This window comes from Xyrauchen texanus, chromosome 19 (assembly GCF_025860055.1).
Source record: "Xyrauchen texanus isolate HMW12.3.18 chromosome 19, RBS_HiC_50CHRs, whole genome shotgun sequence".
Taxonomy (NCBI): domain Eukaryota; kingdom Metazoa; phylum Chordata; class Actinopteri; order Cypriniformes; family Catostomidae; genus Xyrauchen; species Xyrauchen texanus.
Window position 1 is genome coordinate 42,697,481 of NC_068294.1, and position 17,597 is coordinate 42,715,077.

General features: G+C 37.3%; 1 protein-coding gene across 2 annotated transcripts in view; it reads left to right on the forward strand.

The window, feature by feature from the left end:
• The first annotated feature begins 370 nt into the window (after positions 1–370).
• Positions 371–17,597, forward strand: part of LOC127659714 (protein diaphanous homolog 1-like) — a 147,898-nt gene continuing 130,671 nt past the window's right edge. For both annotated transcript variants that reach the window (XM_052149658.1, XM_052149659.1), the window contains exon 1: positions 371–992. In XM_052149658.1, the coding sequence (XP_052005618.1) occupies positions 891–992 (102 nt within the window). In that variant the 5' untranslated portion in view covers positions 371–890. The remainder of the gene's footprint in view (positions 993–17,597) is intronic.

A 17,597-nucleotide genomic window follows, 5' to 3' on the forward strand; every position in this document is an offset into this window, starting at 1 on the left:
ATTTTTAGAGGTAGTCAAATGATGTCATTATTACTATTATTACTATATATATATATATATATATATATATATATATATATATATATATATATATATATATATATATATATATATATATATAATTTAATTTTTTCATTTATGTATATATTAAATATTTTTCATATATATATATATATATATATATATATATATATATATATATATATATATATATATATCAAAAAGGTGTAAGAGTTGGTTTAAATGTCAGTAGGCGTCATTGTTTTGTCTACCTGTGACTCAGGTGAGTGTGTAGTGCGCATAATGGCTCCTCCCACCTGACCTGCCACACACACACGCGCGCGCGCGCGCACACAGGAAGAGAGGAAGAGAAAGCGGAAAACTTCAGCTGATCTCATATGGTTGTAGTTTGAACCTGAACTCTTTACTATGGAGCACAAGGAGATGATATCGATCATCGGATGTACTGATGACAGTTCGGCAGAGTGATCGATTAGATTGATAGATAGATTTGCAGTTATAAAGCGCAGTTTGTATGTTGTTACAGAGGTCGAGCCAAACTTACACGATTAAACACGGACGGTATGCTCGGAGATCTTTGCGTTATGACGAGGCTCTACGGACTTCAGAAGAGAGTATAAGCTCGTAACGGCTCCAAATAAAGAGAACACCGCTGGGAATTTGGGGGTTTAGTTTTTAAATTTCCCTCCTGTTCCTTTGTGGCGGAGGAAGAGCGCGGGCCGCGGCGGGGAGTTGCAGCAGGCCGCGGGATCAGACGCCTCTGAACGGGGCAGAGAGAAAGAGAGAGAGTGATAGAGAGAGTCTATGTGGAGAATCAGTCCTGTATGTATGAAGATAAGTAAGTTAAGACCAAAACTAGAGTTGTAACAATGGATCCAAATTCGGCGTCCGCTGGCGCTCCCAAAGGCGGCAAAGATAAAGACAAGAAAAGCAAGAAGAACTATGAAGATGGAGAAAGCAAGAAGAAGTTTGTAAGTGTTTTAGTTGTTTTTGTGTGTGCATTTATTGTCATACGGTTGTCTGTTTTTACTGTCAGTAATTCAGGAGCGCTTCAGGTTGTGTTGCCTTTTATTTGATGTGAAGTAACAGATTCGGGCGCGTGACAGTCGCGCGAGCGCTATTTATTTACGTTTTTTGAAGATTTATTTATCGCAGACTTTTTTTTTTTCTCACCGGTTGTGCATTGCTCTTTAACTGGAGAATGTTTCCATACTTGTTGCAATGAAGAAACTCAAAACGGATAGCAGAGAAGTTTGTGATTTGAGATGTTTTGAAGCGCGCGCGCTACGTGCTCAGACATCTATAATGAGGAAGTCTGTGTGTCTGTGTGTCTCTCTCTCTCTCTCTGTGTGTGTGTGTGTGTGTGTGTGTGTGAGAGAGAGAGAGAGAGAGAGAGGGTGTGCTGCAAAAATACACAGCATACTGGTCAGTTGGCCGGTTTTAGAGGGGGGGTTGGACACTTTTTAGCTGACCAGGCTGGCTTAATTTATTTATTAATAAATAAATAATCTAAAACATGCATCATAAACTAACACATCTATAACACACTGTGCACACAAAATAGTTACACTTAGGAACTTCAGGACAAAAATGTCCCCATTGAAACCCATTAAAACTGCAATATTTGATCCCAGTGCCATTAAAGCATAAAATCATGAATTCTATGTAGTGGTCTAAGCACATAACTGGTAATCTGGTAATCAGAAGGACACTGGTTCGAACTCCACAGCCACCACCATTGTGTCCTTGAGCAAGGCACTTAACTCCAGGTTGCTCCGGGGGGATTGTAAGGGCTCTGTAAGACGCTTTGAATAAAAGCGTCTGCCAAATGCATAAATGTAATTGTAAATGTAAATCTCACTAGGATCGTATTTTCTCAATTCTTACCTTGTTTTACTCAGATTTTTGAGGTATTTTGTATGTCTGGATTGAGAACTGTGTGTGTGTGTGTGAAACCAACAGTGGCATTATATATACAAACTGCCATTTAAAGGGCACCTATTATGGCATTTAAAATGTTCCTAATATTGTTTTGGGAGTCCCCAACAACAGTTTTACATGCATGCAATGACAAAAAACACTTTTGTTGTCTTATAATATGCATTTATGTTTACCTGATTTGCTCACCGACTCCCAAATGATTCGTTCAACGACTCATTTTTCCAAACCCCTCTTTTGCGTGACGCTAATCTGCGGTGATTGGTCAGATGACCCAGTCAGTTGTGATTGGTATACTCTGTGCAGAGATTGTCAGAATCGGAACGCCCATCACCGCTTTGTAGTAAAAACATCAAAATCAGAGAAGGAATTTGAGTTGATTTATGTTAGCGATCATAGCCCAAAGTTCGGTGGTAAACACCCAATCAGTTATTGTTTGCGTTAGCCCAACGCATAAACATATTGGTAAAGCACTGCATTACTACAAGTTATTGCTCTATTCTTTATGACAACTCCAATAACATCGACAAATATTTCACATATTTCATTGGAGACCTAGAAGCTGCGCTGAGCGTAACGTACAAAACACACACAAATACTTATTAAGCATGCTAAAAAACACATAAAAGCAACAATTATTAATAATACTTACAGGTTGTGATTCGGAGGAGGAAGCTGATCCAAATAAACTTGGTACTGAACCTTCCTTCAGTATCAACCGGCTCGCGAATCCACACTTGAAAGCGTTCATGTTCGTAAAGCAATCGTCATTAAAATGACGCTGAACACAGCACAAGGTTCGGGCGATACTTGTGTGGTATAGTTGTAAATATAAACTCTAGCCACTGATTCTTCACATGCTCGTCCCTGGGCAGTGAAATAAAGGTCACTTTTGATATGCACTTCAGAACACAGCGTCTTGTTGTCGACATGATGTTTTCAAGTTTTCCCTGGTGTCTACGCGCAATGAGTGGGCGCGGCCAATTTGATAATTTTTCATCTTGACGTCACAACAAAAAGGAAAATGACTCGTTGGAAAAACGATTCTTTACATTGACTCAGCGTCGACTCCTACTTTTGAGAGACAATAACTTTTTTTACGGTGAACTTTCATATATAAAATTTTGCAGGATGTTTTTGTTCACTTAAATCTCTGTTACACACTACATGTAAGGTAATTTTCAAAATTCCATATTAGGTGCCCTTTAAAGGTTTAAATTCCTGAAAATGAATGAAAATTGGGTAGTTATGATCAGGACTGATGTTGGTTAAGTCAGTGAAAGTGGAAAATAATATTATAATGTCAGTGTTTTGACGTGGACATTTTTGCCCTCTGAGTAACGTTTTATTTTAGTGATGCACCAGGATTAAAGTGAGACATTGTTACATTCAAAAATATTTGAATTTTGTGTCAGTTTAAGATTATTATTCTATTCTTTCCTGTTATATTGCAATTGCAATTATTCCCAATTAATATTATTTACATTAATATGACTTATTGTGGGTGGATCAACAGCATGCCATCTTTATGTTGGCGACACGTTCAAAACAAGCTAAGAAATGTGTTCCTGAATGACTTTATTGCTGTTTAATGCATCAGTAAATCAGGACTAGTTGCATAAACAGTCAACTTTGGCCCTCGAAGCATATAAACAAAACATTAACCACATTTTTAAATAAATATACACGGAAGCAAGCAACGGACTTGTCTGTGATTGGTTACAAAGCAGTAAAATAAATCAAACATTTCGATGCAACATGAGTAGACCTACACGGACTGCTATAATTGACAGTTTACACGATTCATTAATTGTGGCAGCTGTAATTGTAATCTTGATGAATTGTACAGGCCTGGTTTGAGAGTTCCGAGTGTGACATTGTTTCATTCTGTTAGAATTCTGAGTTTAAAATTGTGTTCTAAATGTCACCGTTTCTATTTGTACGTTGTTTTTGTAGCATTGTTTCATTGTGAAACATTCCTGCCGGTAAAGATGCATGCCGTCACTCGCTCTCTTTCTATTGTTATCAGATCTGAACTGATTACAGAGAAGAAAAATTAACAGACAGGAATTTTATTGCCTTGGGTAAATAACATGGTGACTCCATAACAGCTCAGTGAAATGAGAGGTATTTCTGTGATGTCATAAAGGAGTCCGGGAGAGAATAGAATACTAGCGTACTGCACAGTATATACTGCTTTCCAGGACTTTTTGACAGTATGTAAAACTTTGCGTTACACAACATAAAACATGTCAAACATTAGTGTGTAACATTGTCACATGAATGCTTTACTGCATCCCCTGTAATTTTGTTGCACATCGTACACAAATATAATATAGGCCTACTGTGCACAAACTGATCTTCCAGTTTTAGAAAAGGTTTCCATAGAGTCCCAAACACACCTGGTGTGTAATAGTGAAACTCTATAAGCCGTAATGGGAGTAAACCATCATTATGTGCACACGTGTGGGGTTTCTGTCTGACTGAGAGGAAGTCCCTTTATTCTACTATGGTACTCCAAAATGCACCATGTTAACTGCAGAATTACCTTAGTTACAACTAGGGTTACAGATTTCCCCATTCGATTCTGATTTACAAGCTTACTATTACAAGTGTATTAATTTGGGTATATTTCAGTTATAATGTCCCTTTTGCTTTCATATGAAGGGGACCTTCTAACTTGGTACATTGCTAAAATATTAAATGACTAATTTGTATTTTATTAGTTTATCATCATTTGTAAAATATCAGCTTTTTAATGTATTCAAACAATAAATATGACAGTATATTGCATATACTTTTTGGTTACATGTTTGTTGTTCAATTACCTAATTTGTACTATTTACAGGTATTTTTGATTTGGTATGATTTGTTGAACATGTGTTAAAAAGCGGTACTGTCGCTTTAAGAAAGCCAGCATTTCTGAAAGGAGCGTCTGTAAATGAGCGCATGTTAATCTGTGCTATGTGCGATTAGAATTATATATGATAGGTGTTTGGAGAAAGAGATCAATATTTAAGCCCTTTTTACTATAAATTCTCCTCTCTGCCCAGTAGGTGGCGATATGCAGGTAGAATGTCAATCGGCAAAAACAAAAGGAGACAAATAATGCAAAAGTGGTGATTTGTAGTAAAAAAGGACTTAAATATTGATGTGTTTCTCACCACACTCATCATATATAAGTCTAATCACGCTTAGCACAGATTAACATGCGCTCGTTTACAGATGCTCCTTTCAGAAATGCTGGCTTTCTTAAAGAGACAGTACCACTTTTTCACAAATGTTTAACAAATCAGTCATATCACCTCTGACTTTTATGCTGCCTTTATATGCTTTTTAGAATCAAATTAGGAAATCTGTATCAATAATCAGCCTTAGTTGTAACTTTAGTTACAGTCTCAAAATCGGTCCGTCACTGTCGTCAAACCAGCACTGCACTGGCCGGTATCGGCTTCAACCGCTGGAAAATCAGTCGACCGCATGTGTATGTGTTTTGATGAACATTACTGAAAAAGAAGTGGAGATGGAATATAAAGACATCTTTATGGGTCTAAACTCCTAAGGAGTCATGAGCGCATGCAGCAAACGCCAGTACGTGTGCGCACCATCAAATAGAGTTCGCATCAAAATCAAATTTATATATATATATATATATTATGTATGTAACTGTGGCCAGCTGTGCAGTGTGTATAAACCTCACTCTCCTGACCTCAAGAGGTGCACTAGCGACTGACGCTAGGGGCTGTAGCCTTTAGCCTCCATGTTAGCACACCCACCTCCCATGAGCCGTTCGAGTCCCGTATGGAGCGGGTAGAACAGGAGCATCACAATGGTGCTGTGACCCGGATGGGAGTGAGGTTTAGGGGGGTGAGCGTAACAGAGGCCAGCTGGTAGATAGCTGTGCAATGTGTATAAACCTCACTCTCCTGACCTCAAGAGGTGCACTAGCGACTGACGCTAGGGGCTGTAGCCTTTAGCCTCCTGAATGCTTTCATACTTGCCATATAGCAAGGACATTAAACTGTCTCTCTCTCACACACACACTTGCACACCACTTACACCTGATGCTGGTGTTGTTCTGTAATAGGTGAAAGGTCATGTTTTAGTTAGGAAGGCGTGTCTGACCACTCTGTCTTTGTGTGTGTGTGTGTGTGTGTGAGTGAGAGAAAGATTGCACCAGTTGAAAATAAAGCTGAACAAGGCCATGTGCACAGGTCATCGTTTACAACTAACCCCTGCCGAGAGACACTGCAGTCCAGCGTGTCTGTTTGATGATGTCATATCCTGTCCCTCGTTTTAACATGCTTGTTATGATTAACTATTGCTCGTCCCAAGAGATCATGAGTACACACATGAACGATATTGTGATGTGATTTAGATTTAATGTTGCTTACAGGCAAAACAAGCTTTTCCGCATGTTTAAACCCATTGTGTGTGTCACTTGTGTGGTTTTTGTTTGTTTATCTCAGTGGGCCGTCTAAAGCGGATCGTTCATTCGCTGAAAGCTGAAATCTGTGTTTGCACAACAATGCGTGTTTGCTCTTTAGTCTTTGCTGTCTGGTCCGTGACCCTTATCAGAATACCCAAAATAACGTGACTCTGTTAAAGATGAAAGCACATTCAGTTTCAGAGCTTTACTTTGTAGCTTCCTGGTGAATTTAACTAAAAACATCATGCCCGGTCACATTTCACCCCAAAACCAAAGGACATTTTTTTAAATCAAATAAGAAATGTTCTTTTGCACACAGAACATTTTTATTGTGATATTTTGTAGTGTGCCGCTGTCCAAATTGACGACCCATGCATAGTTCCGAGGGGGAGGGTAGGTGTGCGCGTGATTAGGGATGCACCGGTATCGGCAGTTGGAGTGGTGGTGGCGTAGTGGCTAAAGCATAGGGCTCTTAATCAGAAGGTCGCTGGTTCAAACCCCCACCACCATTGAGCAAGGCACTTAACTCCAGGTTGCTCCAGGGGGGATTGTCCCTGTAATAACTGCACTGTAAGTCGCTTTGGATAAAAGCGTCTGCCAAATGCATAAATGTAAATGTAAAAATTAGTTATAAGCATGAACATGCTGATATGATAAACCAATGGTTTATTTATATGAATTAGTAACACACTTTGTGTGACTTTAAAAGTAGGTTTCTGATATGATTGGAGTCTTAATTTTTATGTTTTTATACATATTTTGTACAATTACTTTTCATGGAGTTATGAGTTAAGGAGTTAAACTTTTTTAATCAGGAAGAAATGACTGAGTGCACCTTTAAATGTCTGCGTTTTAAAATAAAGTCTGTGAGCAAGCGGCGCCCTCTAGCGATCTGGATAGCATTGTCCATTATTCCACTATAATACATAATTTAAAAGATGGTTTTATTCAGTTGGTTAACTTTTTATTTTTCCATTATGTGGTTGACATTTCTGTGGAATTGCCCAACATATGCATAGCATGAATTTGTAATGTTCTATTATATGCAGTACATACATGTACATTGTGCGTTGTTTTGAACTGCAAAAACCTATTTTTATCTTATATTCATCTTTCATTGTGGCACTCTTTAAACTTTTGGCCTGTGTTCAACAGATCCAATCCATGTTCACTGGAAATAGTTTTTTAGTGAAGTGAAAAAGCTTTTGTACCTCTTTGGATAGTTTTGAAGCATAATTCCAAAATAAAACTGTGATCTTTAGACAAAAAGGTAAGTAGCAAAAAATAGTTATCGGCTTATAGATGTGTGTTAAAATCGGTATTGGCCAAATATTTTAAATAAAATAAAGAGAGATATATGTATATATCACACACACACAGTTGAAGTCAGAAGTTTACATACACTTAGGTTGAAGTCATTAAAACACATATTTTTTTACCTTCACAAGTCTGGTTCATCCTTGGGTGCAATTTCCAAATGTCTTAAGGCACCACGTTCATCTGTACAAACAATAGTACACCAGTATAAACACCATGGGACCACACAGCCATCATACCACTCAGGAAGGAGACTCATTCTGTCTCCTAGAGATGAACCAAATCAATCCCAGAACAACAGCAAAGGACCTTGTGAAGATGCTGGAGGAAACAGGTTGACAAGTATCTATATCCACAGCAAAACGAGTCCTATATCAACATGACCTGAAAGACTGCTGCGCAAGGAAGAAGCCACTGCTGCAAACCTGCCATAAAAAAGCCAGACTACAGTTTGCAAGTGCACATGGGGACAAAGATCTTGTTCTCTGGTCTAATGAAAAAAATAAAATAGAACAGTTTGTCCATAATAGCCATCGTTATGTTTGGAAGAAAAAGGGTGCCGAAGATCCCAACTGACCTAAGAATGTTTTCTACAATTAAATGTCAGGAATTGTGAAAAACTGAGTTTAAATGTGTTTGGCTAAGGTGCATGTAAACTTCTGACTTCAACTGTATATACTGTATCTATCGGTTTCTTGTTCGTTCTGTCTGTTTTGTTTGTTCTCTGCATTAATTTGTTTGCTCCACTGATTGTATTTGTTCTATCGTTCTTTAGTTTGAGCTATCTATCGGTTTCTTGTTCCTTCTGTCTGTTGTTTGTTTGTTTGTTTGTTTGCTATACTGATTGTATTTGTTTTATCGTTCTTTTGTTTGAGCTATCTATCGGTTTCTTGTTCCTTCTGTCTGTTGTTTGTTTGTATGTTTGTTTGCTCTACTGATTGTATTTGTTCTATCGTTCTTTGTTTGAGCTATCTATCGGTTTCTTGTTCATTCTGTCTGTTTGTTTGTTTGTTTGTTTGTTTGCTCTACTGATTGTATTTGTTCTATCGTTCTTTGTTTGAGCTATCTATCGGTTTCTTGTTCCTTCTGTCTGTTGTTTGTTTGTTTGTTTGTTTGCTCTACTGATTGTATTTGTTCTATCGTTCTTTGTTTGAGCTATCTATCGGTTTCTTGTTCCTTTTGTCTGTTGTTTGTTTGTTCTTGGGGTTCGTTTGTTTGCTCAACTGATTATATTTGTTCTATCGTTCTTTAGTTTGAGCTATCTATCGGTTTCTTGTTCCTTTTGTCTGTTGTTTGTTTGTTCTTGGGGTTCGTTTGTTTGCTATACTGATTATATTTGTTCTATCGTTCTTTAGTTTGAGCTATCTATCGGTTTCTTGTTCCTTTTGTCTGTTGTTTGTTTGTTCTCAGCATTCATTTGTTTGCTCTACTGATTGTATTTGTTCTATCGTTCTTTTGTTTGAGCTATCTATCTGTTGCTTGTTTATTTTTTAATTATTTTTTTACTTTAATTACTATAATGAAAATGAACAGTTTTTGCATCATGGTAATAAGTATTTTTAGGCAGATATGTCACAATACTATTTTTTGTAGTCTAAAATTTGTCTTCATTTTCCTTAAGTAAATGATTATTTCTTATTCCCTTTTTTCATTTTGTCAGCCCTAAAACAATATTGTGAACGATTGCATCCAGTTGTTTTTGGGCTCTTCATTGACACCTCTCCCCAGACACCTGGTATGTCACCCGTCTTGATTTGTACTGGAACATTCCACAGGAATAAGGGCTCACTGAGCAGTAGGTTTGGTATTCTGTGTATAGACGTGAACCTGCATTACTTTCTCTGAAGCGAAGCACTGACGTCCAAAATAAACATGACTGCTGCTGATTCAGATCTATTTATGAGGGTTTCCTCATATTCCATAAAATAACATTTGGTTATTTCAGAAGTACAAGAGTGTTCATAAAATCACAAATGGAGTTACCGTAATTTTATAACACGCCTCTAAACCTCTCCGAGGAAAACACAACAATAGTCGTTCAGGACTGTATAGCTGTTCAGTCTATTTTATCATTTTAAACCAATACACTTCTTTTTGTGAAATGTTTTGCTTTATAAAGTGTGCCTGTGCTATCTTCGATATTTCGTTATATAATGCAACATTCATATGTTTATTTATAAGTGTGTCCCAATTGTCCAAATACTTCAGATCCTCTGTACTGTTTCCAATTCGTAGATTTGGATAAAACTAGACAAAACTGTGGACTTTGTGTTTGGGTTTTCTTTGGCACCGATTCTGAGTGGACCATCCCAACTAGACAGCCACTTTACATACTGTGATTTAATTTCTAAAAATACTTGCTAAACCCTCTGCTGATTTAAACATAGGCCTAATATTCAGATTACGTCAGACTTTGGGGAATTCCAGAGAGAGAAAGAAAGTGGGATGTTTAATGCTGGTTTTGTTTTTTCCTGTTATTATAATTATGACATAAGATTTGACAGGAAGGGCATCTGATGTAATTACATTTACATTTATGCATTTGGCAGACGCTTTTATCCAAAGCGACTTACAGAGCACTTATTACAGGGACAATCCCCCCAGAGCAACCTGGAGTTAAGTGCCTTGCTCAAGGACACAATGGTGGTGACTGTGGAGATCGAACCAGCAACCTTCTGATTACCAGTTATGTGCTTAGACCACTACACCACCACCACAATTGAGGCACTAAATCTCAAGAGAAAGTAATATTCATGAGCATCATAAAGGAAGAAACTCTAAGAGGCCGACTAAAAGACGTTTTATATGAATGTAGATGAAAGAGAATGATATATAAACCCTTATGGATATTAAAACGGGTGTTTGTCTCTTATGGGGTATTTAGAGTTTATTGTCTAAATGTTCAGCTCTAGTGGTGAAACTGAACCCAGAGTAACTTCCATTTATTTCATGGGAAATGACAAACCGAATGAGACATTGTCACTTTGATCTTTGAATGGGTGCTGAACACACTATTGTTGATGGAAGGAAATGTTTGTTTGTTTGTTTGTTGTTTGTTTATGATAAAAGTTTGACATTGTGGTGGGCAAAACAGCTGCTGACTCAATCACAATTAAATTGAAGTTATGTAACTAGTTGATATGTTTATGACTAGAATGGCTACAGTTACCCATTGTTGTGGTTTTTATATTCATATTGAGGCAAACAATGATGTATTTGTTCATGCACGAATGAATAATGCGAGGAGAGTAAAAAAACTGACCAACACAAAATAGGTATCATTTGATGCATGTAGACATTATGACCTAAACTGAACAAGTGCTTTGAAATATGCAGACAAATCAGAAAGGATCAGTTTTGATCATTTATAAAAACATTTGCATTGTACTTATTATTGCAATCAGTAATCATATTAAACTGATCAAATAGCCATGAGTCACATGTTTTTGGAAAGCTCTTAAAGAGTAGAATTCATCCAGCATATTTGTTTTACTCACAGACAAAAATATAGCGAGTAATCGCTAAGTAAATGTGTTTGTCATTTATGTTGGCGTTGCTTAAATGCTGCGTTTTCACTTATGACTTTACGAAAAATAAACAGAACCCAACATATCACATATATTTCAATCGAGTCCACACACAAGATAATCAGATGTATAGATCATTAGATAATCCACATGAAGCACAATGTTACATATGACCACCAGGAGATGGCGCCAAATACACGACACAGACTCAATGATGACTCAAATGGCACAGAATGAAACTTATCCTGTGAAATCTCATGACTAAAATCATGTCTGGATGCTCTGCAACCTTTAGTCATTGTTGTGTTTGCATGTGGAATTAGTTCTTATGTACAATTATTATCTTTTATTTGTTTGGAGATGCTTTTGGACGCTATAATCAATTATATTTGGTATGCTATAACTTTTGATTGCTTTGTCGTATCGACACAAAGTTTTTCTCAGTTACAGTTGACATGATTGGGAACAAAACTAAAGCAGTTTTTCTCAGCCAGCTTATTTGGAACCAAAGATATAATGTCAAATCAGCATGGATTTTTCAGCAGGATCTTAAGCTAGGAGCCTCAGAATTGATCATAATCTATATAATTGAAACATTTGAAAAGTTATATACAATGATACCAAACACTTGCCCCCCATTTATATATATATATTCAACCGGCTTGACAATATAAATGATAGTTTAATATAAAACTGAAACAAAAAACAAACACACACACATGACGGACATGTCCGTAAACGATCTCTCTCTTGTCGCACCACCGTCCGCAGTCGGCCTTTATCCCCCTCGGAGGCTTAATTAGCCTGATAAGGGAGCGTGCGTATAATCATGCCCCGCCCTGCCACAATGATGTTTCAGAACGTCACATTTTGCAAAAACCCTAGAATAAACCATATCCTTAAGTGCATGGTGAAGGCTCCAGTGAAGGGTTGTTATTCCCTGTAAAGAGAACTCGTTTTTCAAAGATTGTTAATGCAGATTTAGGATTATTAGCAGCTCAAATGTTTGTGTGAAGATAGATGGCCAGTGTGTCTCATCTGAACACTAGCCGTGTGTGTGGACAGTCGAATGTGTTCTGTTCAGTCTCAATGGATTAAATCAGAATGACAAAGTTGCCAGCACCCTTTCTCATCGAGTGTGTGCGAATGGTCTAAATAGCTGGTGAGTCACTGGATTATGTTCTGAGGTAGGGCAGATGCAAGTGCACAGAGATGTGTGTGTGTGTGTGCGTGCATATTGATTGTGGTTCAGTAATTAGTCAATCATCCAGTTTAACAGTGAAGTTTATCCTGTCTATAATTACACATGTGAGGTGCTGTCATACGTGAAATAGCAGTGTGTCAGATGTTTATGTGTGTTTGTGGCTGTCAGGTGTGTTTGTATTCTTATGTGACCATTTAATAAATTTTAACAGGTTATTTGGCTATAGTTTGGGGTCAAATTGTAGTCCTCAACAATAAGGATGGTCCACTGCCTAATGTGAGAGAGAGAGAGAGAGAGAGAGAGAGAGAGAGAGAGAGAGAGAGAGAGAGAGAGAGAGAGAGAGAGAGAGAGTGTGTGGATGTGTGTTATGTTTTAGGGTTGTGCCGATGGACGATATCATCGTCCATCGTGATGGCTGACAAACATCACGATGTCGAGCCACCATCGTGATGCCACGCCCCCTTTTGCGAGTCTTGCTAGTGTGACTCACTAATCCTAGTCTCTTCTATAGTTAACCTAAAAACTTTGCAGGGATTGCTCTGTAAATTAAATTGAGAATATAACTAATGCATATATGCTATTTTAAATACTGTAGTATATGCCAGAGACGTGACGTGTTAGTCTGTGAAAATACCGTGTCAGGCAGGCTACACAAATATTGATCTTGACATTGTTAGCTTCTTGTCTTTTTTTACATGTCTTACACTGTACATTTAGATTAAAATATGTTATGTTGTAGGCTACAAGAAAATAGCCTTTATTAATGAATTATTAGTAGTTGTAGTGTCTCAGAAAATCTTGCTCATTGTCACATAGCTCTTGTATACACTGAAGCGGCAGTTTAAGATAAACCCAGACCAGCGAACGTCAAATAACTTTTGTCTGGTTAATACTTTTAAAGAAAAATTTCCTTGACCATAAATCCATAATGTCAAATCAAATGAAAGAAACAAGGTGAATATGAATAACACACATTTATTAAAACATAGAAGAACAACAAATAAAGAACAAGAAAACGGAAACAACACTCAGACCGAAACTCGGCATTAACATTTCACTTATGAATTAGCAGCACAATTAACTTCAGCACAGGCTACAAAATAAATTCTGTTATGGAAATATTGTAAAGTGGTCATATGAACTACACAAATGAACGTTTAAAAAATAATATGCAAAATCGAATAGCTCCGCAACGGATGGCGAAAAATGCGTAAAGAAGTCTAATATCTTTCACCATAGACCATGTTTAAATTTCGATGTTTCTGGCCAGAAATACCAACATATTCACTTTATCTGGTTTTAATAAGCTGCGGATTGGAGTAACTACACTACCCGCTGTGCTGAAGACCCGCTCTGATGGAGTACTGGTAGCACACAGATATTTCCGCGCTAATCTTGCCATGAACGGAAACCTTTTGTCGTTCGTTTTCCACCAAGTCAGCGGGTCCTCTTCCCCATCAATGGCCATTTCCTGCAGGTGGTCATTTCTGCCTTGACCTTTTGCTCATCAGTGAGCGTGGCTGTGGCTGCACTCTTCGCAAGAAGGCTGCCCAGAGACGACTTTTTTTTCTTAGGCGCAATATATTAAAAAGCCCGGATGAGTAGGCTACTAATTAGTTGGGCTAGTAAAATAACGAAATTATAGTTTTTCAGTAGAAAAAAAATATTTATGTAAAGAGATATATTAAAATAAAAAGTGCACAACTCTTCTTAAGTGAAAGACATATTTTTCCCCCTTACGTGCAACCTATTGGAAAGCGCAGATGAGTCAGCTGGGATAGTAAAATAACGAATTTATAGTTTTTAAGTGGAAAATAGTATTTATGTAAAGAGATATATTAAAATAAAAAGTGCACAACTCTTCTTAAGTGAAAGCTAAAAAAAAAAATGCTTCGTGTCGTGCAACCTACTGATAAAGCGCCGACGAGTCATTAGTTGGGTTAGTAAAAAAACGAAATTATAATTTTTCATATAATTTTTGAAAATTATATGAAATTATATAACCCGCCCCACCCCACCGACGATATCATCGTCCATCGCGATGTTTTACTGTCAACATCGTCAACTGCCAATTTAGGGGACATCGCCCAACCCTAATATGTTTCAATTCAGTGTTTTATGTTGGAATTAAAGTCTTTGTTAATCCAGTTCCCGCTTCGTCCTTCCCAGATGAACGAGAGACTTGTCTGTTACACTAAGGTGGAGGCAAAGGCAGATAAACAATTAATTGGCTGATAGTTTTTAAAATGTATTTCTTGTCTTATTGTTTTCGTACTGTAACGGGCATAGACATGCATACTAGGCACCGATCCGATACCTGAATCAGTATCTGATGTTTTTAGACGGATCGGGTATCGGTCCGACAAGCGTGATCCAAATCCGATACTGTGTGTTAGTCATGTTCGTTACTGTCAAGCTCCAAAACTGGACAAGTACATTTAAAAAAAATTAGGAAAAAACGAGTACGGTCATAAAAAACGCATATGTGCATGGAAATACTTTCTTACGCGACGAATCAGAATCTGCCGTTGCTGGTTCAAAACAAATGATGCATCAAAACCTCCGCTAGTAATTCAAAAATATCACTTCAGAAATAGTATCACGGCTTGTGCTGTTTCTACCAAGTTATTGGATAAATGTGTGTGTGTGAGAGAGGGATCACCTGTTGCCACACCCAAGCAGAGATGCTGTCAGCTTTCTGAAGAACAGCTTTCTCAGTGGGAAAGTGGCGTCCAAGCGGGGATATTTCTGCCTATTTCATGGTAGCCGGTGCACAAGAGTCGAGCACTATAGAAACTGCAATGTCATCCATTTTTAACAGCACCATTGAGTAATTAATCAGTCTGTTGTGTCTCTCAGCTGTGATGAGCCTTAATGCTGAAGTTGTCCATTTAAAGCTGTTTAAAGCCATTTCCTAGCTTTAGTAGTGTAGCAGTAATACAAGCGATCACGGAGAGCTGTTGTATGTAAACAAGGACTGACGTGGATTCACTTCACGTCACCAACTGCTCATATTACACACAAGAACGGTCTTTTGCGCCACCTGCTGGCTAACATATGTAATGTAAAAAAAGAAGACATGCACTACGCTTACACTTCAGTTTAGAACGGCACGAACACAAGCGGAGTGACACACACAGTGAAGCGTCTGAGTGCTGATGGAATGTCTCTCGTCCAATCAGATTCGTGGAACGGAACTAACTGTTGTATATTATTAAACTAATTATGCAAATCGGGATTGGTTTCGGGCAATACTAAGATATCAGATACCGGTTCTGAAGAGAAAAAAGTGGTATCGGTGCATCCCTAAAACGTACAGGTGATGAGTCCAAGATTTATGGAATGTTAAAAATGTTGTAATGGAATGTTATTTAGTCTTTCCTAAATAACATTCCAAGACGGGCACGGACATAAATGCTACAAGAGTCCAAAATGAGTAAAAATAGTGTTTAACCAAAATCCCAATAATTACCAGAAAAAAAGTTTTGGTTTGGGACTTTTGACTATTAACAAGCCCAAAACACACAAGGGACTCTTATTTTAAAATGACAAAGACTTGGTTCCATTACGATGCTATACAAGTAAATATTTACCAGATTAAACGTTTTAGCGATATATTTACTAGATTATGGGTTCTGCAAAGATATTCAGATCAGGTTTAATGAGAAAAAAGGTTTTATATTATAAAAGATATGGAGTTGGAGACACGATGTTGCATGCCCTCGCTCCAATTAAAAACACTTATCAAAAGAACAAAATATGCATTGAAGTGAGGATAAAAATATGGATCTGTATTGTTAGTGATATAAGATGAAGATACAACAAATCCCAACATCATTTATTTCGAATTAAAAAAACATAATTATTACACTATTGACAACTCTCAGAATAGATTGCCGATAACCGATAGTTTAAAAAAAGCAACTATCGGCACTGATTAATAGGTAAAACTGATATATCGGCTACCTCGGTTTCACACTAATATTCATGAATTTGTCCATTTACAGCAATGGCTGCAGAGTCTTGGCCTCATTGCAATGCTCTAATATAAAATATTGACATTATTAAGCTTTTGGTAGCTTATATAGTAACTAGATAAAACGTTTTGGCAACAGAGTAATGCAAAAACTAAAATCTACTGGCAAAAAAAGCAACTATTGGCACAGATTAATCGGTAAAACCGATATATCGGCCGACCTAGTAATAATCATCCATGGCTATAAAAGTTGCAATGGATTGAAAATCCGTTTATGCCATTTGTGGACAAGTAAAAGTGGCTTTATAAATGTAAAGCATTAATGAAGTAATTTCCAGCATTGAAACCTAATAAATTATTTGTTGTAACAGAAAGTTGTTTAACTTAACGTTTAACTAAAAAAATATATTTATCTTTCTGCTATACAAAATATTGGCAGGGCAAGTGCAAAACTAACTACTGACCTGACTACTGGACAAGCAGAAACAAATCTCTATTGTTGAGCCCTGAGTTGTTACTAAAATAAACTAAATAAAACATTTCTCAACTAGCGTTGGGTGATAAAGCGATCTCGATATTTATTGCGATACAATGATCCACGAAATCGCCGATAATCTGTTTAGTAATTTTCTATATTTAGCCTGTGTTCTACATCTAGACGATCAGGTGTGTGTCACTAAATACAGAAGCAGTTTGGCTTTCTCAGACGGTTTAAAGTTGATCACGATAGCTGCGATGCTAACGATTAGGCTACGCCAGTTACCGTGGTGCGGATGGAATCAATCCAGGGTTCCGACTAGGGATGGACCGGTACCACGTTTCATCGTCCGATATCGGAAATCTCAGTATCGTCCAATACCCGATCCGATACCAGTGTTGTTGTTGTTGTTGTTATTTTGCATAATCAGTTTAAAATATCTTTACGTTAATGTGTGGAAATAATTATAAGACATCAGCTCACTTTTCATTCACACATTTATTATTGCAACCCATTCAATTTATATATTATGCTAATTTGTATACAAATGATAATAATAATTATATATAGTAATATATATAAACCGTGCACCTTTAACTTTTAAACCCTCACGCTTTTATTTTGACATTCTGAACTCTCCAGGACGTCCTGTATGTGTCTGTTTGTTCCAAGTTCAAAATAGTTTAATTCGCTTCTTATTCAAATTC